Source organism: Castor canadensis, chromosome 7 (genome assembly GCF_047511655.1).
Source record: "Castor canadensis chromosome 7, mCasCan1.hap1v2, whole genome shotgun sequence".
Classification (NCBI taxonomy): domain Eukaryota; kingdom Metazoa; phylum Chordata; class Mammalia; order Rodentia; family Castoridae; genus Castor; species Castor canadensis.
This window is the reverse complement of record NC_133392.1, coordinates 158785539-158813368: the sequence shown is the minus strand read 5'-3', so window position 1 is coordinate 158813368 and position 27830 is coordinate 158785539. Positions and strand designations below refer to the sequence as shown.

The following is a 27830-nucleotide window of genomic DNA, read 5'->3' as shown; positions in this document are numbered from 1 at the left end:
TGAGTCTTTACCTTCCTAAGTAGGGAGGGGCTTTGGATGACAGGTTCTGCTGAGAGGCTGGACTCAAAGCTTATCCTGAGAAGACCCTGACACCCTCTTAAGATGGGCAAAGTATCTGAGAGCGAGGTTACACAGCAAGGGCACGCCTGAGCGGTACCCTGGTCCAGAGAGTGCAGGTCCCTTCCTTCCCCTCAGAGCGTGGAGCACCGCGTGCTGTCCCGAGATCCATCCACTGAGCTGGAGGGGAAGCAGCCCGACTCGGGCATGTCCTCACCCAACACCACCATGTCGGTCCAGCCGCCGAACTTTGATCTCAGCTCACCCACCAGCACACTCTCCAACTATGACTCCTGCTCTTCCAGCCATTCCAGCATCAAGGACCGGTGTCCCCCGAGAGGTGAGTGGTCTGAGTGGGAGAAGAGAGAGGAGAACAGTCTGGAGCCGGACCCCCAGGCCTCCCTGCCCACAGCCAACACCACAGGCTGCCCTCATTATTTGCTGTCTTAAACATGGGGAGGGGATGTGTGTACGCCCACCACCCACATCCATGCATACCCCATGTCCTTTTCATCCCCACAAAACCCACATGCACCCTGCCCATGGCTCGTTCTCACCTACCCACACTCAGAAATGCACACTTGTACGTGTGCACATAAAGTATATGGATAGGAACGCATAGGCACACATACAGACTCATGCAGATACATGTACATGCCTACGTCACACACAGGCACAAAAGCCTCCATTGCCATACTACAGACATGCACACACACACACACACCATGTCTGCAGATCAATGCAGACACATTCACAAACACAAAGAAGTGTGTGCACAAATGTGACCGGCTTAAATACAAAAACGTAAAGCCCTCAGAAGCTGCACAGGTGTACACACACTGAGCACACCCTGAGCATGGGTGTCCATCTACCCGCAATGTCCACTTCCTGCCACCAGGTGGTGGCCTGCAGAGCTGGCCAAGTGCCCTGTGAAGGTCGGGTGTGGTCATCCAGTCTCCTGCCACCTGCCCTGCCAGATCTGCCCTGAAGAAACCTCCCTCCCCTATCCAGGTGGCCTGTTCTACGGGCACACTCTCGAGCCCAAAGCCTCTAATGCCTCTCCTCCAGACCTAAGCACATCATCTCTCTGTAATAAGCGCAGGGCGGGGGAGGAGCCCCATCATACCAAGTAGTGGTCCTGAGCCTGTCTTGCCTCTCTGCAAGTACCCCTCCACATGGTGAGGAGTCTTAGTTCTGGGGACTGCCTCTGTGCGAGCTCCCGAACTGGGTCTTCCCCCCTTCTGCTTCCCCAGGGCTTTCCAGCACAAGAGCTGCAGACATACAAAGCTACATGGACATGCTGAACCCGGAACTGGGCTTGCCTCGGAGCAAGATGGGAAAACCACCACCACCACCCATCGTCCCTCCACCACCACCACCCCCAGGCACCCAGCTGCCTCCACCACCGCCAGGCTATCCGGCTCCCAATCCCCCTGTGGGGCTACATGCAGCTGACATCTACATGCAGACTAAGAACAAGCTGCGCCATGTGGAAATGGAGACCTTCAAGAAGGAGGTAGTGAGCCCTTGCCCTGCCTCCAACGATGGGACTGGGCTGATGGGGGACTGGTCTGCTGGCTCCTGGTCACAGGTGGGGGGTCCCTAGGCCCAGGATATGTTGAAGAGTTGAAGGTCCTTGGGCTGGAGGCATGGCTCAAGCAGCAGTGTGTCTGCCTAGTAAGTGTGAAGCCCTGAGTTCAAATCCCAGTAGTGCACCCCTCCTTAAAAGAAAAAAAAGTCTACTGACTCCTGACTCTGGGTTCCGTCCCCAGCACACACACACAAAAAAATTTCTGGGTTGCTGGGGGTGTAGTTCAGTGGTAGAGCACTTGCCTAGTATGTGTGGGGCCCCAGGTTGGATTCCCAGACTTAAAAAATAAAAGTACGACTGGACCCTGAGGACAGGGAGCTAAGACAAAACAACTGCCCACAGTGGGAAGCTGTACCCTCTTCCACAGAGTGGCAGGGTTGTCTGGGATGTACAGCAAATGAGTGCAGACTGGTCCTCCATAGATGTGCACACACCCATAGCTCTGGGCTCAAGTGGAGAATAGCATCTCAGGGAGGTGTGTTCCAGGTGGGAGATGCTAGTGGCATGGCTTGAAAGCGAGGGCCAAGAGGAGGACAAAGAAGCTAAGCAAACACTAGCAGGACCTGACGCCCACTGGCCAGGCTGGCTGAGGGAAGAGAAGCTGAGGCTGGTTCAGCTTGAGGTTCAAGCTGGGGTATGTGGAGGAGCCAGTGCACAGGTGGACACCCTGGGGGAGAAGGAAGCATGGGAGAAGGGGAAGAGGGGCAGATGAGCTGAGTAATCAGTTTGCACAGGTGAGCCAGGTCACAAGGCCACTGGGTGGAAGGCACTGGGAGGGACACCGCCTCCCCTCTTTATGCCCGCCCATTCTAAGCTCTCAGGGCACATTCTTCTTTCATCTTTGGAGGAAAGGTGGGGAGGCTGGCTGGGGCTTCAGGGAGCCTGGGACCAGCTTATTTTCCCAGCCTGGCCTGGCATGTGGGCACCGCCCAAATCCATGGGACCCCATGCCAGCGTCTACTCCTCACCCCTAAGCCCAAGCGCCAGAATTTTGTCATCCCCATGCCCCTCTGGGCTGTGTGCGTGCCGAGTGGCAGGCGCCCGTCTCCTCTACAAAGGGCCCTTTGTGTGCCTGCTGCGTCCCCCCACACTCGTGTGCCCGAACTGCGGGAGGAAGTAGGGTCGTGGGGCGCGAGCCTCCGGGGCTGTAGAGGGGGCCGGCTGGCCCAGAAAACAAATCCAGCGTGTCGCGTTTCCTGCAACGTGAGCCTGGTCCGGCAGGGTGTACATGAGGGTCCAAGGCCATCGTGGGGACGCATGGGCTGGGGAATGGGGCAGGGGACAACCCCCCGCCCGGTCATTCGGCCTTCGGCCGCACCACCTCATGTTCCTTTCCCCGCGCTGGGCTTAACTGGGGGCAGCCGAAATGAGGCGGGACGTTGCGCTGTCACCCGAGCCCTCCTTGCTGCCCCTGAAACTCGAGGCTTGGGCGCGGGTGTGGTGTCGCTTACACGGATAGCGATGGTTTCCAGATGCGGGAGGGGAATGGCGGGGGCGCGACCCCGGAGCCGGGGGTGTGGGCAAATATGAGAGGCTCCGCTGTCCGAGGTCAGGCCCTCGTCCGGTCTCCAGCGAATGAGAGGGGGAGGAAGGTCGGGGTACTCAGGACCTAGCTTAGGAAAAAGGCGTAGGGGGCGGGGTCACACCTGGCCCATGGGGCAGGCGCAGCCAGGTGTGGCGGAGCAGTTGGGCCCCGTGGTATCCCCGACTGCTATGGGGGGGTGGGGGGTTCAGCCCGGGATTGGCGGGTCCTGGGTGATGTCAGGCCGACTGAGCTCATAGGCCGGCCGCGCAAGGGCCGGGCTGTAACCTGAGAGGAAGGATCTGGTAACGCAGGTGTCGGGTCTTTGCCGCCCCCGCCGCCAGGTGCACAGCGGGGGGCCATCGGCACAGCCGCAGGTAGGAGCAGCCCCAGGCCGGGCGGCTACGGCCCCTGCACTAGAAGGAGCCCACCAAGGCGCGGGGTCTCGACGGGGCTCCCTCTGGGCCGAGCCCCGCTCCTCCCCCGGCTAGAGAGGGTTCGGCGGAGCCTCGAGGACGCGCAGTTGGTCCGGCAGCCCGGAGCAGGGTGCGGGGAAAGCCTTAGGGCCGGCTGCACTGGAAGCTGCCCCTTCTCCGGCTCCCCCTGGCGTCTAGGCTGGGCCACTCCGCCCCTGGGTCCGCCCCTTCTGGCCTCAGTAGGGGCCCCTGTGCCCTTGGCCGGCACCCAGAGCCCCTCCCTGTAGGGCTGGCTGTGCCTGCCCTTCCATCCAGGCCCCCGTGACCCTCGCCCCATCCCGCCGAGGAACGGGGGGGGGGGGGCTAGAGATGCGGCCGGCCGCAGCACTCGACGGCCGCTGGCCGCGAGCCCAAGCGAGGTGAAGAGCGGGGAGGGAGGCGTGAGGGGCATTCGGGGCAAGCGCCGAAGCCTGTCGGCCGCTGTCTTCCCGCAGCTGAGCTCCCGCGACCGTCACCACGGGCTGCGGAGGCAGGACTCCGGCCGCAAGCCCTGCGCCTTCAGCAAGCAGCCCAGCACGGGGGACTACTACCGCCAGCTGGGCCGCTGCCCCGGGGAGCCGCTGGCCGCACGCCCGGGCATGGCGCACAGCGAGGAGGTGCGTGCCCGCCAGCCAGCACCCGCCGGCCGCCCGGGACCCGGCCCTGCTGCCCCCTCCTCACTCGTTGGCCCCTCCGCTCCCCCGCAGGCGGCGCTGCTCCCCGGGAACCACGTGCACAACGGCTGCGCTGCGGACCCCAAGGCGTCCTGGGAGCTCCCGCCGCCGCCCCCGCCGCCGCCCCCGTTGCCGGAGGCCCTGAGCTCACCGCCGCCTGCCCCGCCTCTGCCCTTCGAGGGTGCGGGCCCTGGCTGCGGGCAGCGCCGGTCCTCTTCCTCCACTGGCAGTGAGTAGGGGCGGGATGAGGGGTGGGGGGCGGTGCCAGCTCTGAAGGGGGAGGGAAATCTAGACACCGCCCCCTCCCCAGCTATGACTGTCCTGCTCCTTCCTTCGTTCCTCCTGGTTGAGGACTTGACCCTAAGGAAAGGCCCTGAGTTGCTTTATCTCCTGCCAGAGCAGGACTGGGATGCGTGGCCTCGGGCAAGTTCCAGCCCCTCTCTGAGCCTTCTAGCTCTCTTGGGCTGGGGAGGACCCCCCACCCCCAGCTCCAGCAGCTGATGAGCGTTCCAGAGGGAGGCACTGAGTGGAACTAACTTCCAGGAGGCAGGACGGCTAGACAGCCTTCTTCCTGTCCCCCTCCCTCTTCCCACTTCTTCCTCTTGTTCCTCCAAGTTAGCACAACCTGAACCCTTCTCAGATATGACAGGGACCCTTCCTAGCCAGATCCTGCCAGGGGTCCCTGGTCAGCCATGGCCTGGCTAGGGGGACAAAACTAGTGACCTATCATGTCTCCTCTCCCCTTCTGACGGCTCCCTGAGCACCCCTCTTCTTTATTTTCTTGTTTATTTATTTTCTTATTTATTTGTGGTGCTGGGTTGAAACCCAGAGCCCCAAACACTACTCAGCTACGTCCCCAACCTGGGCCTCTTTTTAAGAGCTAGCCTTGTGACCAGGATTCCTGAACTCCTCTTATGTGGGATGGGGTACTATCCCACCTGATAGTCCTCCTAGTAGATGTTGGTGCTCCCATTCCAGATAGTCCCCAGCCCCCCCACCAACTCTATAGTCAGTTTTCCTTCCTCTGGAGTCTGTAGCAGGGCCCAAGCTAGAAAGAGAAGGAAAACAAGATTTTGTGCTGCCCCAGACAGCCCTCTGAGCAGACCCTGGGCTGGATACCCTAGCCTACCCCAAAGCCAAGGTGACTCTGTGCAGCCCTTGGGAACTGGATGGATCACCCTTGTGGGGCCCCAGAGTGGCCTGAACCAGGGTCACAGGACAGGAAAGCTCCTCCTTTACTCTCCCCCTCTTTCCCTCCCTGATCCTCTTGCTGTCCTTCTCACCCCAGCCCCCTCCCTCTAACTTCACTGTCACTTCTCTCCTCTTGGTTCCTAGAAGTGAGAGTCCTGAGGAACAGGAAGAGTGAGTAGCTGCTTGCAGCTCCCGCTGAGGCTGAGGCTGGGTGCAGGGTGAGGGGAGAAGGCTTACCCAGGAAAAACAAACCAAAAGGGGCCCTGGACTTGAGGGAAGGGAAGACCAGGCCAGGGGTCAGCAGGCGAGGGGACCTGATGCACAGAGGGGCCCTTGCATTCCGCATCTATCCTTATATTCCTGCAACACCCATGGACATGCCCAAGCTTTCTGCTTCTGGCTGGCAGTTTTGCCTCATTAAGGAGGTGGCCACACGCTTTCCTTGCTTTTCTTTTTGTGATGTACTCTGGAGTCCCCAGCCCTGGCATCCAAAAGCTTTTGGTTGGTTTGTTCCTCCCCACTCCCCAGACCTGACCCCCTCCTCAGGGCTCCAAAGACAGTCCTCCCCAAATCCCCATTCACCTCGCCAGCCAAATGGGAAAATGTAAACTCTGCCCAGGCATTTGCATGCCATCCGCCTGCCTGGCCTTTCTTCCTGCTAGCCTGTCCCATGTCCTCAGTAGGCTCCTCCTTCCAGGGTCCCCCATAACTGAGCAGTGCTTTGCCATAAATGTGCTCCCTGCTTGCAATCAGTGTGTCTTCGTCTGTCTGGGTGTGGAGGCAGGGGAAGTCTGGATGGGTGCTGGTACTCTGGTGTCCTGAGTCTGCATGGCCATGGAGGCTCCACTTGGCTCAGTCCAAGGGTCACTGGGCTTTGCTGATGCAGGGAGAGGGCCAGAGGAAGACTCCACCCTAGTGGGGGCAGAGCCAGGGAACCTGGGGCAAAGGTCGGTGGTGGCTGGTCCCAGGTAGTGTTTTGGAGCTGGGCAGTCAGTGCCTGGGCAGAAACATATGCTGGAGTCCCCAGCGCTGGCTCAAGAGCCACTATGAACTCTCAGGAGCTTCCAGGCCGGGGCTGTACACCCAGTGAGTAAGGCTGGGAGCATGGCAGGGGCCAGCAGGGGCTGGGAGCTGAGGGACCCTGAAAAGCCGTCCAAGATACCCCAGGATCTGGAGAGCTGCCTCTGAGCCAGAAGGAAGGATCCACCCATCCTGGCTTAGGGAGGGGGGCTGCATTGGAGCAGGTGGGGGGTGGGGATGTCGTCCTGCCACCAACCAGCACCTTTCTCCTGTGGACAGGCACCAAGTCTTTCAATATGGTGTCGCCAACGGGTGACAACTCAGAGCTACTGGCTGAGATTAAGGCAGGCAAGAGCCTGAAGCCCACACCACAAAGCAAGGGGCTGACTACAGTGTTCTCAGGCAGTGGGCAGCCAGCCTCCCAGGTAGGCGGCCGGACAGGTGCCCCACCCCGGCTCCCCTTGCCTGCCCAGCGCTCAGCACTGCCGCTTTTCCCTCAGCCGGACTCACCGCAGCTGTCAGCAGCATCGCCAGCGCCATCTCGGGCCCGGAGCCCCACTCCACCAGCTGTGGGGCCCCAACCAGTGCTCAATGGCAGCGTGGTGCCGGCGCCACCCGCCACTCCTGCTCCAGGTGTTCAGCTAGACGTGGAAGCGCTCATCCCCACCCACGACGAGCAGGGCCGGCCCATCCCAGAGTGGAAGCGCCAGGTGATGGTACGCAAGCTGCAGCTGAAGATGCAAGAGGAGGAAGAGCAGAGACGGAAGGTGGGTGGGGCTGGACTTCCCAGAAGGCCCTTGGGCTGCATTGAGCCTACAGCATACTCCCTACACCACCCCTTAACCTACTCTGACCCTTCAATCTCTAGCAGTGCCCACTGCCTTTGGAGAAAAGTGGGGTTGCAGAGCCCCCCTCTCCCACTGGTTCCAGTCTCCCCACCCCCAGCAGCCCATCCTTTGAGGTGAGAAGTCAATATTTACCACACTTCAAATCACCTAGGACCTTGTTAAAATGCCTCTTCTGCTTCAGGACTGGGAGGGGGGTGCTGAGATTCTGCATTTCTAACAAGCCCCTTGGATGGGGCTGATGATGACAGTAGTCAGGGACCACACCAAGTAGCCAAGAGGGGATTTGTCTCAGTAAGACTGACCTGGGCTCTATCCCGGCACTGCCACTCTCTAGCTGTTGATTCTGAACCTTGTCCAGCCTCAGTTTCTACATCTGTAAATGTTCCCCTGGTGCCAGCTATGTACCACCCACACATGCACTGTTGTATCTTCTGGGGGATCACAGTGAATATACCAAGATCTGCTCTCAAGATGGCTGTCTAAGATTGTGTGTGTGTGTGTGTGTGTGTGTGTGTCCCCAAGGAGACAAAACAGGGAGATTTGAGAGTGACAACTGGAGAGACAAAACAACAGGCCTTGTGACACTAACACGTTGGGGACTGTGAACCCTAAACTGGCTGCCTTTTTTGGGCTGGTGGCAGTGATGGGGAAGGAGGTAGTGATGTCTAAGGTGAGACTTGAAAGGTGAGCAAGAGTAGCTGGGAAAAGAGTAGGGTGAAGAGCGGCTGTAAAATTAGGTGATCTGGAAGTCAGGGTGTATGTGGCTCTGGGATTGTACTGTGGGGGCTGATATGGTGAGGTTGGCCGGGGCGGGGCGGGGGTGTTGTCAGGTTACCAGCTACCTGGAAGAGAATGGGTGTCCTCAAGCAGTGGGGAGCCTGGGGCAGCTGAGAGGGACATGATATCATCCTGCTTGTATATGGAGTATGTACTGCAATGGATCTAGATGAATCTGCCACGGGACTGCTTGCCTAGAGGTAGAGAAAAGTGAGGAACAGATAGAAGTGCCAGGCAAACCAGGTTCCATACACTGTACTAGGCCAATAGGGGAGTGGAGGCAGTGGTAGATGCAATGGAAGCTGCATCTTTGAATGGAATGGCCTTTCATTCAAGCAGGTAAAACATTGACCACTGGGACAAGAAGGACTTGGGCCACAGGGAGCCTAAGAAAAGGTCAACAGTGTGGTGGCATGAGAGGCCTCCATGGGATGTGGCCAGGAAATAGCAATCCTTGGATGGGATCAGGGAGGGCTACTGTGCCTCTCAGTTTCAAGGCCTTTCGCATGTTCCTTGGGTGGTGTAATGAGCAAACAAGCCAGGCATGGAGACCCCGTCTGCCTGCCGGCATGCCCTCCCTGCCTCGGCAGCAGCGCCCAGCCATCAGCCCCTGCCAGCGACCAAAGTGGACACTGCCCAGAGCCTGGAGCCGAAGCCTCGCTACAATATAATCACCCGCCGGCCAGGCGCGGCCCATCCCTGCAAACACAGCCTCACGGAGCCATTACACCACCCGGGATATGCAAAAGGTCCCCCAGCGCGGCTGCAGGAGCTGGGCTAGAGGGAGACGCGCCCCTCTCCCCTCTCTTGTCTTCCCCGCCTTAGCTGACGGCCGCCAGCTCATGCTGCTACCCCCGAGAGGGCTGGAGGTACTCCCACGAGTACAACGCCATCCTCGGGCCCTTTGGCGAGCTCATGACCGAGGCCGACATCCTCCGCATCGAGCAGCAAATCGAGAACCTCCAAGTGCTACACAAGGCGCAGAAGCAGGAGGCGCGCCTGGAGCAGCTGGAGCTGGAGCTGGAGCAGCTGCTACCCATTTCTGCCGCCCTGTCCGCACCGCGCTTCACCGTCGACCCGCGCCGCATGCACGGCCGCGCCGCCAGCCTGCCCGCCTGGTGCAGCAAGATCTCCACGCTGCTCAAGAGTATGGCCACGCTGCTGGCCACGCTGGGCGGCCGGCCCGCGTACCTGGCCGAGCTGCTGGCCGCTGAAACGGGCCAGCCGCTGGCGCCGCTGCCTGACGCGCCCTCGCGGCCCGGGCCACTCTGCTTGGGCCGCTCGCACTCTCTCAGCTGGTGCCGCGAAGCCGTGGCCCGCGAGATTCTTGAGTGCGGGGTCTCAGTGCAGCACCTCCGCGCCACCTATGAGCTGCGCGCTCAAGGCGCAACACCCACCCACTGCCTGCGCCGGCGCCCACGCACAGCTTGCGACGAAACACAGCTGGCCACAGCCTCGGACCGCGAACCCATCCTGGAGGAGGACTATGTGGCGGCTGGTTCTAGTGAGCCCAGCACCACTGTCGCCAACGGCCCCCTGGCCACGGAGGAGCCCCAGGGCACCATGGACCCGCCGGAGACGCGGGACCGCCACCAGGAGGAGCTGCCGGAGCAAGAGCAGCTGGCGCGCAGACAGCCTCTCTCCACCGAGCTGCTGGGCGTCCAGGACTACATCGACATGCGCAAGGAGCGGATCGTTTTCCTCTTCTTGGAGCACTGGCGCAAGTGGACCTTCCGCGGGCCCGGGCGCCAAGCCCAGGCGCGTCTGCGCAGACTGCTGCCCCGAGTGGTGGCTGCGGGCGCCGACCCCGGCCCAGAAGCAGTGGATGTTCCCCAGGAGCTGGCGGGAGATGGCTCTGACCCTGGCCCCGACGAGCGGTTGCTGCACCTGCTGAAGCAGCGTCAGGTGGTGGGTAGGCTGCTGGGCCACTGGCGGAGCCTACTAACGCAGGTGCCAGCGCGCCGGTCGTGCGGCTCGGGCCTGTCACACGGCCTGTACTGGCCAGAACATTTCCTGCCACCCCTCGACGGCGGCGCGCCGCGGCATTATGACAGCCTCACACTCGACCTCTTCATGCTCGGCTACTTCCAACTGCTCGAGATGGGCCTGAGCCGCGAGGAGCGCAAGTTCCGACATCTGTTGTGCTACGAGATGTTCGACCGGCTGGGCAGCCACCCGTGGGAGCTCATCCGCCTCTTCCACCGCGTGGTGCTCGAGGAGGTGGAGGCCGGCCGACGCGCCTGGAGCGATGGCTTTGAGGACCTCAGGCGCCAGTTCTTCGGAGACAGCCCGGAGTCTGAGCCGGACCAGGAAGGAAAGGGGGGAGAGGACGAGGAGGGGAAAGAAGAGGAAAAGGGGGAGGAGAAGGTTAAGGAGAAGGAGGAGGGGCCGGCAGAAGAGGCCACTCCCGCTCAGACCAAGGACAGGCCAGAGGGACAGCCCGAGGCTCCATCCCCTGCACCGCAGCCCCCACCGGCTGCGCCTCCGCCTCCGCCTCCCCCGACCTCAGACTCGCTTAGCTCCGAAGCCCCCATTGAAGACACCTTGGAACTGGTATCTGAGATGGGCGAGTTCAGCAATGAGGACATCTGCCGTTACATCGACCGCAGCTTCTCCTTTTGGAAGGAGAAGGAGGCTGAGATGTTTGAGATCTGAACAGTGAATTCAGAATTTAGCCTCAGGCATGTTGAATAGGCCTGGAGACCTGTCTGTCTCCAGAATCTAGTGGGAAGAACCCAGGACGAATGAAAAGCTGCATTCCAGGGGCCTAGTTTCCTCTGCCCTTGAGGTCCCCTGGAGACAGGCTATGGAGCATTTGACGGGATAGGCAGGGCATGGCATATGGCAATTCAAGTGTTTCTCTCTGGTCCCAAGGCCTTGCTGGGCTCTGTGGAATCTCTCTGAGTGAGGGACTTTGAAAAGTATTGCTCTCTCTGGTTTTTCACTGGAGTTCACAGCTACCTCGTTGGCTACCTGTGCAGTGTTCTGTTTGATGTGTGTGATGTGTACAGACTTTTTTCTTCTGTAACATCCAAGGAATAAAACATTTCACTGTAGACTGTGTGTTAGATCCCCCCACCCCCAATGTCATTGCAGTTCCACAATTGTAGACATTTCCCCTTTCCATTGGGAAAAGGGCAAACATGGTCCAGAAGGTCCTTGACTGCCTGAGCTTCCCTGAGCTGACCTGTGTGTTCATATGGGGTGGGGGTGCTAATCTGCATCTGCCCAGAGATTCTGGGTGACCAGCTTGGAGCCATCTGCCCATCTGCCCTGTGGAAACTCAGGGTCAAGGCCTCTGGGCTCAGCTACTTCATTCTCTATTCCTCTTCTACCTCTTCCACCCAGCTCTGATCTCTCTGCACCATCTCTAGGACACAGACCTGAGTCAATGGAGGGGCAGAAGACCCCCTCTGAGGGGGCTATGACCAGCACCTTTATACATTTGCCCCGTAGAAAAGCATCAAAAGGATCTCTTCTGTGACCACATCTGGGTTCTGTTGTCCCTGAATCCTCCAGTCTCCTGGGTTGGGGGGTTCACCCCCTTGGATCCATGCCTCCCAGCCCATGCTGGTCTGAGCTTTGTGGTTGTGTTTCAGGAGGAGGAGGAGGAGGCCCGACTGGCCAGCCTGCCTGCCTGGAGACGAGATCTCCTTCGGAAGAAGCTGGAAGAGGAGAGGTGAGCTGGGGTCAGGAGGAGGCTGGTCTGCTGGATGTCTTGATTAATCATCCCTGAGTAGTGGCACCAACTAATGCTGTCTCTTTCTCCTTCCAGGGAGCAGAAGCGGTAAGTGTGCAGCTGCTTCCCCTTCCCCCACCCAATCTCAGAAGTTAGTCCTTTTGCACCTCTTCACCCAGCCCTATCTTGGAGATATCCAATCAGTCACTTCAAACCTTGTAGCACAACCTCTCTGCTGCCAATAATGACACCAGACCCCTTCTTCTGAACAATTTAGCGCCTGTCCCCCAAAGTCTAGCTCTTATGCTCTGATAACCTTGTTCCTAAATCCCCAACTCTCCATCTTCTATTAATGTTGTCTTTCTACCCTGCAGTTAACACAACCCCAGGATCAATAACCTTACTCATTGTCCCCCAAAACTTAGTTTCTGGATGCAGTAATCTAGCCCAGTACTGTCCAATAGAGATATGTGAACCATAAACTTCTAGTAGCCACACTGAGAAAATAGATACAGGTGAATTTAATTTTAATATTTTGTTTCACACAATATATAAAACATTGTTTCAACTATAGTTAATTATAAAACTGTATTAACAAAATGCTCTAAACTCCCTTTTTTAAAAAGTGTGGTTTTTAAAATACATGTATATTTCACACCTACAGTCCACCCCTATTTAGACCACCTCCTATCAAATGACTCCACAGCCACATATAATTAGTGTGTCAGTGGACACCTTATTGGGTTTTGATGCTGGAGATCAAACTCAGGGCCTTAAGCATGCTAGGCAAGCTTTCTGCCACCTGTCCTTACCCTTTCTACTAACCTGTCCCTAGCCCCAACCTCTGTCTCCCAATAATGAGGTCCTCAGCTCCATTCCCAGCTGCATTCTCCAATAATTCAGATGGACAGCTCTCAACAACTCAGGTCCTGGCCCCAATAAGCTGACCCCCTGAGCTCTGTAACACCTCTCCTCACACAGTGCCACACAGTGACTGTTTCCAGTAACACTCCAAACCAAAGAACCCAACCTCAGCCTCTGTGTGCCCCCAGTAACCCCAGTCTGCCTCCAGGCAAGTCCCCTGTCCTCAGCAACCTAGTCCTGCCCTCAATAGCCAGCTCCTCCCATTGCCATCCTCGTGCTTGGCCAACCCCAGTGTCCGGCCCTCTGCTTCACTGGGTTCTGCCCCCACCCCATCCGCAGAAAAGAGGAGGAGCGACAAAAGCAGGAGGAGATGCAGCGGGAGAAAGAACAGTCGGAGAAGCTGCGGACGCTGGGCTACGATGAGACCAAGCTGGCGCCCTGGCAGCGACAGGTCATCTTGAGGAAGGGAGACATCCCTAAGTAATGGAGAAACAGACGTGCGGCTTCCTGCCTGTAGCCTCGTGAGCTCGGAGGGAGTATGCCCAACCCCCGCCCCAGCCTGCCCGGCTGGTGCGGAAGGGCTGGGAGCTGTGCTGCCCTCCCCTTCTAAGCGGGAATCCTCCCTGACCCCCAACCCTGGCCCTGCATTCCCAGCCCCACCGCTGCTGGAGCGCGCCGCCACAGCTGCCGCCACAATCGCCGGAAAAAGTGCCCAAGCTGCTGACTCAAAAAGATGCTGCCTATTTGCATGCCGACTTACATATATTTGCATGTTCGTTGAATGTCAAAGTGTGCAGAGCTCTCCCCAGCCCCGTGGGTGGTGACTTTGTTTTCCTGCGGGGTGCGTGCCTGACCGTAGCCTCCTCCCCCGCACCCCGGAATCCGTGGAACCTGCGTTGCTGGCGCATCCTGGGCAGAGGCAAGCCCCGAGCTCGGGAAGGGGTTTTCCTCCCTCCCCGACCCAGATCTGTGCCCGACCTGGGTCGGGCCGCTTTTCTCATCTTTGCCGAGGGTTTCCTCTCAGTCATTTGTTTACCAGAAAAGATGAAACCTGCCCGACGGAGTTGCCTCTCCAGGGGCCCCAACACCTCCCTTCAATTAAAACTGCGCCCATACCTAGCAGGACCCTTGCTCCCCTGACCCTTTTTCATTGCCCTGGTGGAGTGAGTGGAAGGCGAGGGGACCTGAACCTGTGACTCCAACTGCTCCCCCACCCTATCCCCCTCCTCCTCCTCCATTAAAGCTCTCTGCCGCCTGGGACTCTGTTCACTCTCACTCGCCGTTGCCTTGACTTTCTCTTTCTTGTCACTGGGTCACCGCAGATGCGGAAGGGCAGGCTTGGTAGCACAGGACCACACTGGTCTCCACCATAGGTCCCAGACACCCTCCCATCCCCGGGTGGTGATGGCAGGACTCCCAACTCCTTTGATGGCCCTGGGAGACAAAGTTCAAGCCCCTTAACACCCCCAGCTCCTGCGGAAACACCAAAAGGCCGCTTTTCTTTAGAGATTTAATACCAAGACCCTAGCCAAACTCAGCCTGAGAAACCGCTGAGCAATCACTTGGCCTCTCCTGGTAGTCCTCCATGATTCTTCGCCTTGACTGGAGCTCTGGGGGTGAGGCCTGCTGGCGCTGCTACGCAGGGCCGTGCCAAGGGCTTAGTAAGTGACATAAAATGTCTACACGCGTAAGTAACCGTACTTATAGCTTCTGAAAGGGTTACGAGAGAGCACCAAAGAGGCCGGTGGGCCCCCACGTCAAGGACCACGCTGCAGGCGGCTGCGCAAGTCCTCGGCGCAGCCATCCAGCCCCATGCGCTCCAGGGCTGCGTAGACGGCGCCCAGCCCCGCGGGCTGCTGCTGGCGCCAGCGTTTGAGCATCTCGTATTGCTGGTCACGGAAGCGGCAGATCTCCACCTCCACGGCCTCGATCTCCGCCTCGCGCAGCCCCAGCGTGCGCACGAACTCCTTCCAGCGCCGTGCAGGAACCGCGTCCATCACGTCGTAGAGCTGTGGGCCAGGCTGGAGCATGGCGGCTTGCGAGCCTGCAGGGGGCGCTGGTGGAGATGCCAATGGGGGGCCTGGGAGAGGCCAGAGAGAGCCAATGGAAAATGCGAGCTGAGGCCAGGAGGCGGAGTTGGGGAGGGGGTTGTAGTGCCTTTCTCAGGGGACATGCTGGACTCCACAGAGCAGGGCAGGGCACAGCCATCACAGCAGTCAAGCTGTAAAACTGCAACTCCCCTCCTTGGACTTAGAAAGATGGGGTCAAGGCCTCAGGCCACTGAGGTCTCTTACCAAGAGCAGGCAGCTGGTCCCAGGACTGTGTGGGCATCTCCTGGGTCTGGGGGGAGCCAGGAGTCCAGTTGTTGGCTACCAACTGGACAGTGCAGACCTTCCCACTGCTGCCAGGGGGCATCAGAAAAGTGTGGGCGCTGTCCGAGGGTGAGAAGTGGGTGGACTGGAAGCCAATAAAGGCCCCAGGTCAGTCCAGTTTGTTTAGAAAGATCTCCCTTTGCCTCAGCCCCTAGCCAGGAGTGGATGTTCTCTGACTCAGGCAGCAGATATCCCCCCCATGCCACCTCCTCCAGTAGGCCCTGCTCTCTCTGTATGGCCACAGAAGAGCTGTTGCCTCTGTCTGGAGCTCTGCTGTGTTGCCCTCCTCTTGTTCCTCCATCCCTCAGAGGCGCTCATCCCTCTGAATGTTAGCACCTGCATACTTGTCTGGACCAACCCCCGTCCCCCCACCCACCAGCAGACTGAGGGCAGGTGCTGTGCTGGTCCAATCCACTGATAACTCAGTTCTTCATATATTTGCACATTAGACCTAACCTGTGTCAGCTGCTGTGTCAACTGGGGACATGGTTAAGTCTCCTAGTTCCAGAAAGCAGCCCTCTTCCAATTATGTACTGAGATTCTTACCTGTGGTGGAGTCAGGGGCTCTGTCCCAGCTGTGTCTGCTGACAAAGAGGGTCTGATCAGGCAAGGCCCCTGGATCTAAATGCTGGTCCAGTTCCTCTTGGGTTCTTCTGCACCCCACACTCCCTGCCTGTTTCCTCTTATGTATCAGGGTTGAGTAGACTCTGGAGCACCCATCCTAACCACAGGCTTCTGGGAGTATTTGTGGGCTGTATCTGTGGACTTACCAGGAATCATAGGCTTGTGAGGCTGGCAGCAGCGATATGTGTAGATCAGGGCAGCCCCGAGCGAGAGTGGGACAATTAGACCAGCCACAAGCACCTGCACCCAGAACACTGAAAGAGCAGTTAGTGGGTGCTGGGGTGGCCACCCACCAGCCTCTCCCCAGCTCTCCCACTCCCAGCACACCACCTACTCTGCCTCCAGCCACAGATGGCAGCACAAGGCTCTGGACAGTTCCCGAAGACACTCCTGTAAGGGGAAGGGAGCTGAGAGCAGAGGGAGCACACACCGGGAGGGCTGCCCAGGACCACCTGACAGCTTCCCCATCCTGTAGGCCTTTTCTTCCCCAGGCCTCTCTTCTATGAGCCCCACAATGCTTAAGAATGTTCCCAAAGTACTTCTGAAATTCCACTTGTGTCCCTAGCATCAATCACTATTATTTATTGAGCTTCTAGACTAGATTCCTTGAAAACAAGGATTTTTTTTGCCTTTTTCATCCCCTGTGTAGCCCCAACACTTAGAATAGCATCTGGGGAATGGCAGATATTCAAAGACTTGGATGGCTAAATGAGTACGGTGCCCTTTCCCTTATCACAGTCCCAAAAGAACTACTGGCACACCCATGTTCAGACAGAAAGCCCCAGATCAGAGAGGTTATTCCTTTGAGATTGCTCAAGAACTGGCAGCAAAACTGCATCTGAGTCCAAATCCTGAAGCTCTATCAGTGTGACGTCTACAGAAGTGACAAATCCATCCCAGATACTGGGCTGGATGGATTACTAAGAAAAAGTCTATAGAAAGTGAAGATACATTCCTTTATTTATCTCACATAGGTGAATACAGATTTCCCATTACCATCCTATGCCTCTTTGAAATGAGGCCCACCCACCACAGGGTCAAGCTCTTTCCTCCCCAGTATCTCTTTCTACTCCTAAACCAGCAGTACCTACCCTCGAAGCCCCCACCCCACTCCCAGGCTCCCTGCCCTCCAGCCCAGGACAGCCAGGAAGTTACGTGGGACAGGACATGCAGCTACCACCATGTTCATAGAAGCCAGGTAGACAGTGTACACATCTGTTGTCTCTGCCAGAAACTGCAGTCCAAGAGATGGTGGGGATCAGAATGGGAGAGGAGAGGCTGGGAGAAGACGCTGCGGGGTGGACAACCCAGGATGGGGTACTCACAGGGCAGCTGTGTGGGGGAGCTCAGGACCTCATAGTTTTTGCACTGAAGGCAGCGGAAGGGTGAATTTTCCCTGCAGGGCTTAGCTAAGCAGTCCATGAACCAGCCCAGCTCACAGCCGCACTGTGTGTCTGCCACTGCTGAGCAATTCTCCAGGGCCACCTGGGAGGCTGGAGAGTAGGACAGGGGCAGGGAAATGGGGAGTACAGAGGTGGTCAGGGCCAGAGACCCCCATGGAAAAGCACGGGCAGATCCCCACAGAATGGATCCCCCACAGAATGGAGACAGGGACAGGCCAGAGGGACAAGGGCTAGACTAAAAGGGAAAGAGTCAGATCATAGTAGACCAGAGAACAAGGCCCATGGAGACAGGAGGGTCACCAGGAAGAGAAAGGTGCAAAGGCATCTTGAGTCAGGATTAGGATGGAGGGGTTTGAGGACCAGCCACTTCCTTCAGAAAGAACCTAGCCATGGCCTGTCCTCGAGAATCCCCCAACTGAGTCCTGGGCAACCCCTCACCCTCCTCATCACAGGTCTGGCAGCGGATACATCGAGTCTGAGAGTGGTTTTCCCTGGCCAAGAAGGTGCCCTGAGGACACGGAATGCAGGTGGAGTTGCCACAGGGCTCTGTACAGTAAGCCTTCAAGTAGTGCCCTGTGAAACCCAATCAGGAATTTGTCAAAAGGGGCTGCTCAGAAACACCCAGCCTGCTCTCCACCTTTCCCTCCTTCCCCTCCTATCTCCGGCTTCCTACTTCCCTCCCACCCTACCTGGCACCCTAGCTTCCCCTTACCCACTCCCAGCCTGCCTAATCCTCACCTACCCAGAGTCTGCCCTCATTCCCCCCCTGTCCCTTCCACCCTGTGGTCACTTACCCACTGGACAGCCCCTGCAACAAAACTGGCCATACCTCTTCTGGGAGTCACTGGCACAGTCACACCTGGGGCCAAGAGTGCTGCCCTGGCCCTGGACACCCAGCAGCAGGAGGAGAGCCTGGGAGACAGGTGCTGCTGACTCCCATGTGGTGGCCCCATGAGGGGCCTCTCCTTGCCCAGGCTCCTCCATTGCAGGGGCCCCAACATTTACACTCAGAGCTCCCCACTTTAGGATCCTGGGCAGAAAGGGTGCAGTGGCTGGGGCAGTGGGACCAGCTTCCCTCCCCCTTGTGCATAGGCCAAGCTGGGAAGGGGCCGGGAGGGGCCCTACCAGCCCCTTACACATTTCCCCTCCAGCAGGGCCCAAATCCTACCCCACCCCCACCTGTGCTTTCAGTGAGATGGGGCCCCCAGACCCCTCTGGCCTGGGGGCAGGGTATTTCCTTTCAGCGGAAGGGCGCCGCCGGCGGGAGCCTTTAACTAGGTCGAGGGAGGGTGCGGCCCTCGGGGAGGCCGGAGAGGCCCCCTTCCCTCGCCAGGCGCTCGGTACTTGGGTTGGAGGTAGATTCGAAGCTGCCCCCCCCCACCTCCCGCGTCCCCACTCACCGCAGCAGCCCCCACCGCCACGCAGCCCCGCGGCCACCGTTCCATGGCCGCTTGCGCCGCCTGGGCCCTCCGAGGGCGTGCGCGACCCGACCCGGGGCTTCCCCGCAGGGCCAGCGCCCGCAGCGTTCCGCGCAAAGCCGGGTGCCTGCAGGGCCCGCCCTGCGCCCTGGAGTAGAGCCCGCCTCAGGGACGGCCTGGGAGGGGCCCGCAGTCCCCTGGAAACAAAGCGGGACTCCCCCCCTGCCGGATTGAGCCCTGGGACCCTAGGGCAGCTGCGCTCACCTGACGCCGATGGCTGGCCTGTGCGCTTTGAGAAGGCCCACATAGGACAGGCCGCATCCCAACCCCACTCCCTGGGTCTAGCCCCAACCCACCATTTAGAGGTGGAGTCAGGGCAAGTGACTTCTCTCTGGGGCTTCAGGGCTCAGGTGCTGTGAAGAGGGTTGGGCTTAAAGTACCTGAGGGTACTCAGGTGGAAGACCTACCTTCCCCAGAGTATCTGGGTGTGAGTTCTAGGGGGGACCCTCAGTAGAGCCTGAGACAAGTCAGCTACCCTGACATAAACTTAGAGGTGTGTGAGCTTGGGGAGGGCGGGGGGTGGCAAGGACAGAGCTCTAAGCCATCCCGTAAGGGCTCTGATGGCTGTGGCAGGAAACAGGCTTGGTCTAGGGTGTTGGCCCTGAGACACCCCCACCCTATTACTGCATGGCAGCTTTCCACAGTGTCTTACATCTGTCCCCACTGCAGCTGGAGCAGCACAGAACAGAGAACAGCCCAGGAGCCCCAGTGCACCTGAGCAGAGAAGAAGGTGGGCTCCAGGGGAGCAAACACAAGTCTTTATAAAAAGAATCAAAGCTCAATAAATACACAGCTCTACACAGCCCAACCCAAACCTAGGGTGGTTAGCAGACCAGGAGGGAGGGGGCTGGGGGATAGGGTTCATCCTATTTGAGGCCAGATAAGGGTGTTGGTGGGAAGGGCACCCTCGGAGCCCAGTCCAGACCATTAGAGCTGGTAGCTTCAGGAGCAGGGCACAAGGGACTGCCTAGGCAAGGAGGGGATGCACTGTAGGCTGGGCCCGGGGCTCTACTGAGCCCTTCTCCGTTCCATCCAGTTTGGCAAAGTGCAAATCGGCCCTGGGGTGGGAGGCAGGCATCCTGCCTGGCACTCTGGTTCATGCACATGATGCAGCAGCTGAAATAGGTGCCACACACCCCAGGAGAAATCCTGTCAGCTGTCCCTTGGTCAGCGGCACCCTGGGAAGTCTCCTTCTGCTCAGACCTCCCTGCAAGGGTGGGGAGAGACAGACCTTCCTTGGCTAGTGCCATTCACAGTGGTTCTGGCCACCCTTTCTTCTCCACCTTGATCCTCAGGCCCCTTCAGTACTGCCTGCTGCCAGGGCACTGAGGCAGGTCTAAGGCTCTCTCTCCTCCCACCCCCTGCTCAAATGCCAATGCGCTGGGTCATGACTTGGTGCCACCTATGCACACTGAGTCACCTGCCCCTTACCCCAGCCAGGCAACTCACGAGGCAGTAAGTGTGGAGTTAAGCAGCAGGGTGGTCCTGATTCGATAGAGCTGGGCCAGAGTTAGCTTCCTGTGCTGGGCAGAGATCCCTGGGGGGGGCTCAGGCTGAACCCTGGGAGAAGCCCCAGAGGGCAGCTCTTTGCATCTCCTCCTTGCAGGGAATGTAGGTTCTCCAGCCAGGCTGCTGGCTCTGCCCTCGGGCTCTGATGGCTCAGAGCCATTGCCAGCGCTAGGTGCTCCTGGGCAATCCCAGCCAGGCCCAGCTTCCTGAGAGGAATCTTGAGTCCTAACACCAGGGGCTGTAGCAGCCAGACAGAGTTCTGAGAGGCTGCGGCTGGGAGCTGGCGACATTCCATGGGTGGCAGCCCCCGACAGCAGCTGGAGGAGGCTCGCCTCGGATTTGGATTTGAGCAGGTGGGGCAGGCGAGGCAGCAGCTGGACAGGGGTGCAGCGGCGGAGTCGAGGTGAGGGTGGAGATGAAGGGGTTTGTGATAACTCTGGGGGCCGGGACACCGGCTCAGCTACAGGGGCTGGGGCCACAAAGTCTTGCAGAGAAGTGGGCGACAGGGTGCCATAGGCAGAGTCCATGGAACAGGAGCGCCCATCCACTGGGCCCAGGGGCAACAGCTCACTGGTGGGCGTGATAGATGAGGCAGTGGTACTCAGAGAGGTCTCGTCTGATTGGGAGCTGAAGGGGCCACGGTCAAGCTCAGGGGAGGAGACCGTCTCCCCAGGATCCACCACAACCATGGCCAGGGTCTCTGTGGAACCGTCAGAGGCACTATAGGATGGGGAGGAGAGTCAGTCCAGCCAGAGGAGGCCTAGAAGGCCTGGAACAGGCAATGCACAGGGGTTTACAGCCTCTACCCCCAGGGGCTCAAAGCTCAGAGATCTTCTAGTCTCTCTGCCCACAACAGACATCAGTAATGGATCCCAGCAGTCTTTCTTGATCTAAGTAGCCTTAGCACAGGGCTCCAGATAACCACCTCTGATGGATCAGAATGGGCATGCGAAGTGAAAACTCCTCCCTGCCTGGTCTCTGAGGAAGGCAGAGCTGTCCCCAATACCCCCACTGGGTTTACAACATGAGGCTACCCAGATGAAGGGGGAAGGGGACATGGTTGGGCCCTGCCCAGTGTCATTGGCCTTGGAGCAGGAGTCCTGAGCTACAGCACTTGCCCTCCTGGGACCTGCTAGGTGGTGCTGAGCAAACATACCAGTGCTGGGAGTCAAGGCTGTCGCTGCTCTTGCGCAGGATGGTGGGAGAGCTGGCCCCTGAGGTGCTGCTCTCCTCACCTTCCTCCTCATCCTCCTCTTCCTCTTCTTGTTCATCTTCTTCCTCTTCCAGGCTCTGCAGGTGCTGCTGGCTACCTGGGTGCTCCTGTGTACGAAGCTGCTGCAGCTGGTTCTACAGGTAGGGGTGGGCAGGCACAGGAACAGAATGACAGAATGTGGTCCAGAGCCCCCTCACTCTGTCCTGCCTCCCCCACACCATTCTGTTCTCACCTGGGCATTGTAAATGGCATCCACCCAGCCACGGCACAAGGCCTGGCCACTGGCCTGGAATGTGTAAGCTCCCACGGCACTGTGGAACTCATTCAGGTAGATGAGAAGGAAGGAACCTAGTCAGGGAAGGCCCGCCTCAGCGTCAGCCAAGATCAGAGTTCCTGCCCATCACAGCCCCTGCCCAAGAGCAGGGGGTCAGAGATGCTCACCAGGGTCCCGAAGCTCCCGGCACACAGTCTTGTCCACTAGCAGTGGTGGCCTGATGACCTTGGTCCTCTCTGCCTTCTTCACAGCTTTGGTCACCAAAAGCAGATCAGTGAAGAGGAAGCAGTACACATCCATCTGGGATGGGGGAGCAGGAGAGGCCGTGGAGGTCAGAGCCAGGGTCCTGGGTTGCCGTAACACCTTCTGCTTGGAGCACTGTTTTTGTCAAACACTGCCCTTCCCCCCCACTATGAGCCTTTGAGTAAAATTAAAATGAAAAGGAAGATGATTTTCTTTCATTGAGACACACATTTACAATTTATTTCAATCACAGTTTATATTAAAAAGAAAAGGGAGCCGGGTATCCATGGCTCACACCTGTAGTCCTAGCTACTTGGAAAGCTGGGATCCAGAGGATCTCAGTTCCATTCCTATGTGGGCAGATAGTTTTATTTTTATTTTTATTTATTTATTTATTTATTTATTTATTTATTTATTTTTATTTATTTAGAAGTACTGGGGTTTAAACTCAGGGCTTCACACTTACTAGGCAAGCACTCTATTGCTTGAGCCACACTTTTAGCCCTCAGCCAATAGTTGGACATGCTCTTCCTGTCATCCCAACAGCAAGGCTGAGATTGGAAGGACTGCGGTTCTAGACCAACCTGGGCAAAAAGTTTCTGAGACCCCCATCTCAACAGAAAAAAGCTGAGTGTGGTGACAGGTGCCTGTCATCCCAGTGATGGCAGGAAGCATAAAATAGGAGGATCACAGTCCAGGTCAGCCTGGGCAAAAAGTGAGACCTTATCTCCAAAATAAATAGAGCACAAAGGGCTGAAGGCGTGGCTGAAGTGGTAGAGCTCCTGCCCTCAAATATCAAAATAAAAAGAAACAAAAAGTGAAGTGACTTAAAGATCATGGTTTGCAGGCTTTTGGCTACCAGGTGCCAGCAGGGTTAACACACAGCAGCAAGGCTCTGGAACATGCCCCTCCCTGCCACTGCCACCTCCATGGGTTATGATCCTGTTGCTGTATTTGTAAACTACAGGCAGGTAACACCCCTCCCTATGACCACAGTCACTAGCTCTTGGGTCATCACTTAACTGACTAGGTAGCTAAGAACCACTGACTGAGGTTCAAGAGGCTCCCAGGAAGGATAGTCCATCCTATAAAGCAAGAGTCACCTTGCTGTCCTTCCCCTCCTTCATCCTCAGGCTCCCCTCCAGCAGCAGCTGTCGTGTCTCCTCTGGGGAGGCACCAGGGATGGGGGCCATCAAGTCCAGATGCAGAAATTCCTTCAAGAGCTGAGGGTGGGTTGCAGATATAGGGGAGGTCAGGGCCTGATTCCCCATTTCAGCTAGGAGGCCTCAAGTGAGACTCCCAGCATCACTCCTGTCTGTCATTTTGGCCCTTCCTCCCTCCCAGCCGGGCTGAGGACCCTCCTCATGGACACACATGCCCACCTTGTCCACCTCGTCGTTGCTGCCCTCTACTACCTCATAGGCGTCAATTCGGCTCACCACGGCGGCCAGCCGCTGCCGCTCCTGTCGCTGCCGCATGCATGCGTTCACATGGTGAATGAAGCGTTCCACCGAGTTGATCTGGGGACAGGGGCCTTTAGATCCAGGGTCAGAGAGCTACAGAGAACCGTGGGCGGGCGGGGGGGGGTACTCCGCCTACTGTTCGTGTTACCATGGTGACCACGGCCTCCTTGGCACGCGGCTCGTCAGTCTTTCTCAGCACAGACTTGAGCAGTAGCGGGTATTTGGTGAGCCGCTGATGGGGCTTGGCCAGCATGTCGCTCAACTTCAGCCTCTGGCATTGCTGGTGCTTCTCCGCCCACTGCAGCGGGGAGGCGGGGCTCAGGTCAGGCCACGCCCACGCAGCTGGGGCCAGGATCCCGCGTCCCTCGCCCCGCTGCGCCCCAGCAGCCCTCACCGTGACATAGGCGCGGAACAGGTCGTTGTCGCGCAGCAGGCCGCGCATGTACTCCATGCAGCCCTCCTCCTCCATGCAGTACCGCACGTAGGGCTTGAAGAGGGAGCCGAACTGACCCAAGGCAGAACAACCACAGCAGCGGTTACCCAGCGCTTCTAGCCGGCCGGCCCACGCCAGGCGCTACAGAAGCGCTTTCTCACTGCGCTCCCGCGACCACCCCGAGGGGAAGGCAAGCTAATATTCCTGTTTCCAGGTGAAGAAACTGAGCCTCAGCGGGCGTTGACCACCCATAGCCAGGTGGCAACGGTAAATGGCCAAGTGGGGTTTCACACCTAGGCGACAGACATGTACGTAATTCTCGCCTTTGGTCATAGGGGTCACCTGGGGTTAGGGTTAGGGAGAGTTAAGGGTGATGGGCAGACGGGATCCGGTTACAGGGCCTTTTCAGCGCTCCGGTCCTGTCTCAGTGGCCCTGCCTGCGCCGTACCATTTTGAAGCATCTGAGGAAGTCCCCGGGCTGCAGCAGCGCCCGCGTGCGCCGGGCCTTCTCCAGCACCGGCGCCATCACGCTGCCCCACAGCCCGCGGTGCAGCCGCGCGATCTCGGGGATGTTGCTGAACAGGCGCTCCGCCTCCACCTGGGCGGGACGGGAGGTGCCGTCGGCCCCGCCCATCTCCCCACCCACTCCGCCTGGCTAGCCCCGCCCCGCCCCTCTTGGCCTGTGCCCCGCCCCATCCCCTTGACAGACCCCATCCCTCCTTTCTAGCCACCTCCCCCGCCGCTGCCCCAGGCCAGACCGCACCTCGCACAGTAGCCCCGACTCTTGCAGGTTGAGGAGGCAGCACAGGAACAGCTGTGGGAGCAGGGGACATTTCGGCCCTGAAGCTCCATCCAGACTCTTACCCTTCCCCTACCCCTGGGAAACCCTGAAGCAGCCAGGGATAAAGAGGGTGGCTTCACACCTAGGAATTCCAGCCCCCCTCCCCCAAGCATGTCACCCTGCCTGGCTCCACAGGGAAGGAAGCTGGTGAGACAGCCACACCTGCAATTTTGTCCCCCACCTCTGTCCTGATTCAGCCTAAGGAGTTTCCCTCAGAGGTACATTCTTCCTCCAGGAAGCCTGACTTCCTTGAGCCACCACGCCCAGGACAGGAGCTCCCCTCCCAGAGTTGAAATCCCTACTTATCCTGTGCTTACTTATCTTGTCCCACCTAGGGTGTGGGCTCCTGGGCACCAGGCACATAGCAGGTGTTCAGAAATAACCATTGAACAAATGAAAGAATAAGGGCTCACCTGTATTAATTCAGCTTAACCTGGCCAACTAGCCTGAAGTTTCCTCCCAGGTGCCTATGGGAATAACCTAACTGGGGCAGGCCTTCTCTGACTCCTGCCCCACTCCATCATTCTTGGGTACCCACTCCTTCTACAAAGGCCCAGACTCAGCTGAGGGACTGACCAGAAAGAGACACTGGGGCAGGTATGTGGGGTGGCTGATGGGACCCCACACTTACATTGGTGATCACCCCAAGTTTCCTGATGTAGGAGGCCTCTGTGTGCAGGAGCTCCCATACCGCCTCCTGCTGGTGGCACTGCCGCCGGGTCAGCTTCTAGAGAGAGGGAGAGTAGAGTAGGCCTTCCCTATAGGGAAAGGGGAGGGTGGGCAACCCTGAATACAACTTCCTCGTTTTCCTGATGGGGCCACAGAGGTTCTTGAGAAAGCAGGCCACAATCATGTGGACTGTCATAATCAAGACACCCAAGATCTGGGGCCCTCCTCTGCCACTAAAACAGCCAAACAGCACACCATTTTCGTCTAGCCTCAGTTTCCCCAAAGTGGGAACAGCCTCTCGGGGATGTGCCATTGAATATCCTGTCACTGAGTCCTCACAAGATCCCTCTTTCACACATGAGCAGGAAGAGGAAGGGATACAGCTGTGCCCACCTCATGACCATCAATGAGCTCCCGCCAACTGTCCTCCAGCTTCAGGTAGCCGGTGTCCTCATCCTCATCTTCATCCTCTTCTTCCTCCTCCCAGGAGTCGTGGTCAAAGCGTAGCCTCCGGGGCAGCCGGGGCAGCCCAAAGAGACTGTAGACATGTAGCTTGCCCTCCAGCTGCTCCATCTTGTCTACCTCCTGGAAGGAGACCTAGGATCAGGGTCAGGATCAAGGCCAGCTAGCTACCCTGCCCATGGGCCACATACCCGGCCAAAGGCATTGGTGCTGGGGCTTGAGCTGAAGAAGCCACTGAAGCGACTGGCTGCCCGATTCTTCCAGCTGTCGTTGCCTCCACTGCTGGTACCACCACTGTTACCACTGGGCAGAGAGCAGCTGGAAGGTGTGGGGGGCTCCTGCCCCGGGATGCTCGCCTCCCCCAGGAACTCTGACATGTTCTTTCGTCGGCGGCCAGGGGCCTGGTCAGGGAAGGGTGATCAAGGCCAGCCCTTCACCAACTTCCACATCCCTACCCACAAGGGTTTCCAGGACCTCAGGCCAGCCTGGGATGTAGGAAGGTCTCTGTACTCCTGTTCTGAAGTCCCACCTCTACTGACACCCAGATGTGCTCTGCGGGGCTGGCTAGTGCAGACACAGAGTCCCGGGCACTATTGTCCCAGCCACCCAGCCAGAAGATGGGAAGAAACACAGTTGCAGACACAATCAGAGGCGCCTACAAGCATGGCTTCAAATGGTTTCCAGGACTCACTCCTCAACACAAATACATTCTCTCTCTCTCTCCTCTCTCTTACACACACATACACACACACTCTCCAACCCCCTGAGCACTAAAAGACTCCCATCATCTTGGGGCTATGGTGAGATCCACAGAGGGTTCTTATACTCACAGACAGCCCCATCTTTTTGGGACTTATAGTCCCAAAAGGGGGCAGTGAGGGATCCAGGGTGACTTTCCCCTGAGTAAGGAAGGGCCATGAGTCTCACCTGGGCTCCACCCCTAGCCCTGAAAGCCCCTCCTCCTCACCAAGATGTCGAGACTCTCCCGGCGGCACTGAGGGTCCACACGCTCCAACACAGGGGGCCCAGCCCCAGCTGGCCGCAGGATTGGCAAACTCAGGCACTTAGAGTCCTTCACTCCCAGCTCCACTTTGCCTTCGTCCCCTGGCTTGGCTGGGGTGGCATGTGGGGGTAACAAGAGGTCCTAAGCACCCAGGTCTGGGGACAAGGGGCCCCAGTCCTCTCTCCCTGCAGGATCCAAGCTCAGGCCTGGTTGCCTTCCCCCAGAGCTCCACCCTGCCAGCACCTGCCACCAGCACCCAGCAGAGACACCTGTATGGTAATGAGCCTGCTCAGAGCCATAGCCAATGGGAACCTGAGCCCAGGAAGAGTTCTCATCTCCATGAGGATCTACCAGGCTCCAGCCACCTCACCCAGCCAGGTGGCCTGAGGAGCCTCCTGCTCACCTTTGACCCGCAGGTAGTGTCCTCCGAACCTGTAGGCCTCAAAGGTGAGAGACAGGGGTGTGTTGGACTGGTCCAGGTAGATATCCACCTTGCTCAGTGAGATGCCCTTCCTTTCAAACACAGGCAGCAGCACCTCCCTGCCCCAGGAGGAAGGTGTGCACATTAGGACAATCACGCCAGCCCCTGTCCCATCCACAGCCCCAGATCCACTGGTCCACACACACACAAAAGGAAGGCACACAGAGGGTCACACACAGGTACACAGACACCTGCCCCCAGAGCTCACACAGGCATAGCTGCACACAGGGCCAAGGCCCTGCATACAGGTTTAGGATGCACAAGTGTACAGATCCTGTCCTGTTCATTTGTATGGGTATGCAGATCCATGTGCCTACCCACAGGTGAGGATGTGCGCACGTCACGCACACACACACACACACACACACACACACACGCAGAGGACTAGAGCCTCTGACCTGGGAGGCCACACCTGTCCCTAGCCCTACCCCACTTCTGCCCTCAGTTCCACCAAGCTCTACCCCAGTGATTTCTTCTTCATGGCTGGTACAATCTCTGTCTCAATGTCCACATTCAGGTCAAATTTCAAGGTGAAGCACTCCTTGCTTGGGTCCTGAGAGGACATGAGTCTGTTAGCCTCTCCACTGCTACACCTTGTCCCCTACCTCCTCCACCTTATGGTCCAGGATGAGAAGCCCAACAAGGAAGTGAAGGCCAGGGATCTCCCCAGATCTTCACCATCTC

At 58.2% G+C, this 27830-nt stretch overlaps 3 protein-coding genes across 28 annotated transcripts in view; 1 reads left to right on the top strand and 2 right to left on the bottom strand.

The window, feature by feature from the left end:
• Positions 1-13953, top strand: part of Espn (espin) — a 30974-nt gene extending 17021 nt beyond the window's left edge. Inside the window, exons 6-15 of one of the 12 annotated variants that reach the window (XM_074081490.1) lie at positions 196-397; positions 1311-1573; positions 4081-4242; positions 4333-4528; positions 5635-5661; positions 6790-6935; positions 7011-7277; positions 11735-11814; positions 11911-11922; positions 13018-13953. In XM_074081490.1, coding sequence (XP_073937591.1) covers positions 196-397; positions 1311-1573; positions 4081-4242; positions 4333-4528; positions 5635-5661; positions 6790-6935; positions 7011-7277; positions 11735-11814; positions 11911-11922; positions 13018-13162 — 1500 coding nt within the window. In that variant the 3' untranslated portion in view covers positions 13163-13953. Of the gene's footprint in view, positions 1-195; positions 398-1310; positions 1574-3439; positions 3548-4080; positions 4529-5634; positions 5662-5693; positions 6577-6789; positions 7278-7378; positions 7472-8960; positions 11702-11734; positions 11834-11910; positions 11923-13017 lie in introns of those variants that run through there. The other 11 variants (XM_074081491.1, XM_020161891.2, XM_074081488.1 and 8 more) reach the window with 11 other exon arrangements.
• Positions 13954-14170: 217 nt separating this feature from the next.
• Tnfrsf25 (TNF receptor superfamily member 25) lies at positions 14171-18603 on the bottom strand. Of its 7 annotated transcripts, none has more exons than XM_020161899.2 (10): positions 18478-18603; positions 17872-17989; positions 17516-17650; positions 17000-17167; positions 16830-16908; positions 16002-16081; positions 15821-15928; positions 15597-15634; positions 14973-15135; positions 14171-14758 (listed from the first exon to the last, which is right to left on the bottom strand). In XM_020161899.2, exons 1-10 carry the CDS (start codon positions 18520-18522, stop codon positions 14436-14438), a joined length of 1257 nt encoding a protein of 418 aa, XP_020017488.2. In that variant the 5' UTR covers positions 18523-18603; the 3' UTR covers positions 14171-14435. The 7 variants fall into 7 exon arrangements, with proteins under 7 accessions (XP_020017488.2, XP_073937603.1, XP_073937601.1 ...); XM_074081502.1 differs by having other exon boundaries at positions 16009-16064; XM_074081500.1 differs by lacking the exon at positions 18478-18603 and having other exon boundaries at positions 16009-16064; positions 17907-18450.
• Positions 18604-18646: 43 nt separating this feature from the next.
• Plekhg5 (pleckstrin homology and RhoGEF domain containing G5) overlaps positions 18647-27830 on the bottom strand; it is a 50348-nt gene continuing 41164 nt past the window's right edge. For 4 of the 9 annotated variants that reach the window (XM_074081498.1, XM_074081492.1, XM_074081499.1 and 1 more), the window contains 17 exons: positions 27608-27699; positions 27069-27205; positions 26630-26775; positions 25854-26063; positions 25594-25797; positions 25163-25258; positions 24454-24504; positions 24139-24288; positions 23652-23762; positions 23406-23555; positions 23177-23314; positions 22898-23017; positions 21719-21851; positions 21510-21625; positions 21221-21411; positions 20005-20784; positions 18647-19762 (listed from right to left, as the gene is read on the bottom strand). In XM_074081498.1, coding sequence (XP_073937599.1) covers positions 19753-19762; positions 20005-20784; positions 21221-21411; positions 21510-21625; positions 21719-21851; positions 22898-23017; positions 23177-23314; positions 23406-23555; positions 23652-23762; positions 24139-24288; positions 24454-24504; positions 25163-25258; positions 25594-25797; positions 25854-26063; positions 26630-26775; positions 27069-27205; positions 27608-27699 — 2835 coding nt within the window. In that variant the 3' untranslated portion in view covers positions 18647-19752. Of the gene's footprint in view, positions 19763-20000; positions 20785-21220; positions 21412-21509; positions 21626-21718; positions 21852-22897; positions 23018-23176; positions 23315-23405; positions 23556-23651; positions 23763-24138; positions 24289-24453; positions 24505-25162; positions 25259-25593; positions 25798-25853; positions 26064-26629; positions 26776-27068; positions 27206-27607; positions 27700-27830 lie in introns of those variants that run through there. The other 5 variants (XM_074081495.1, XM_020161901.2, XM_074081494.1 and 2 more) reach the window with 4 other exon arrangements.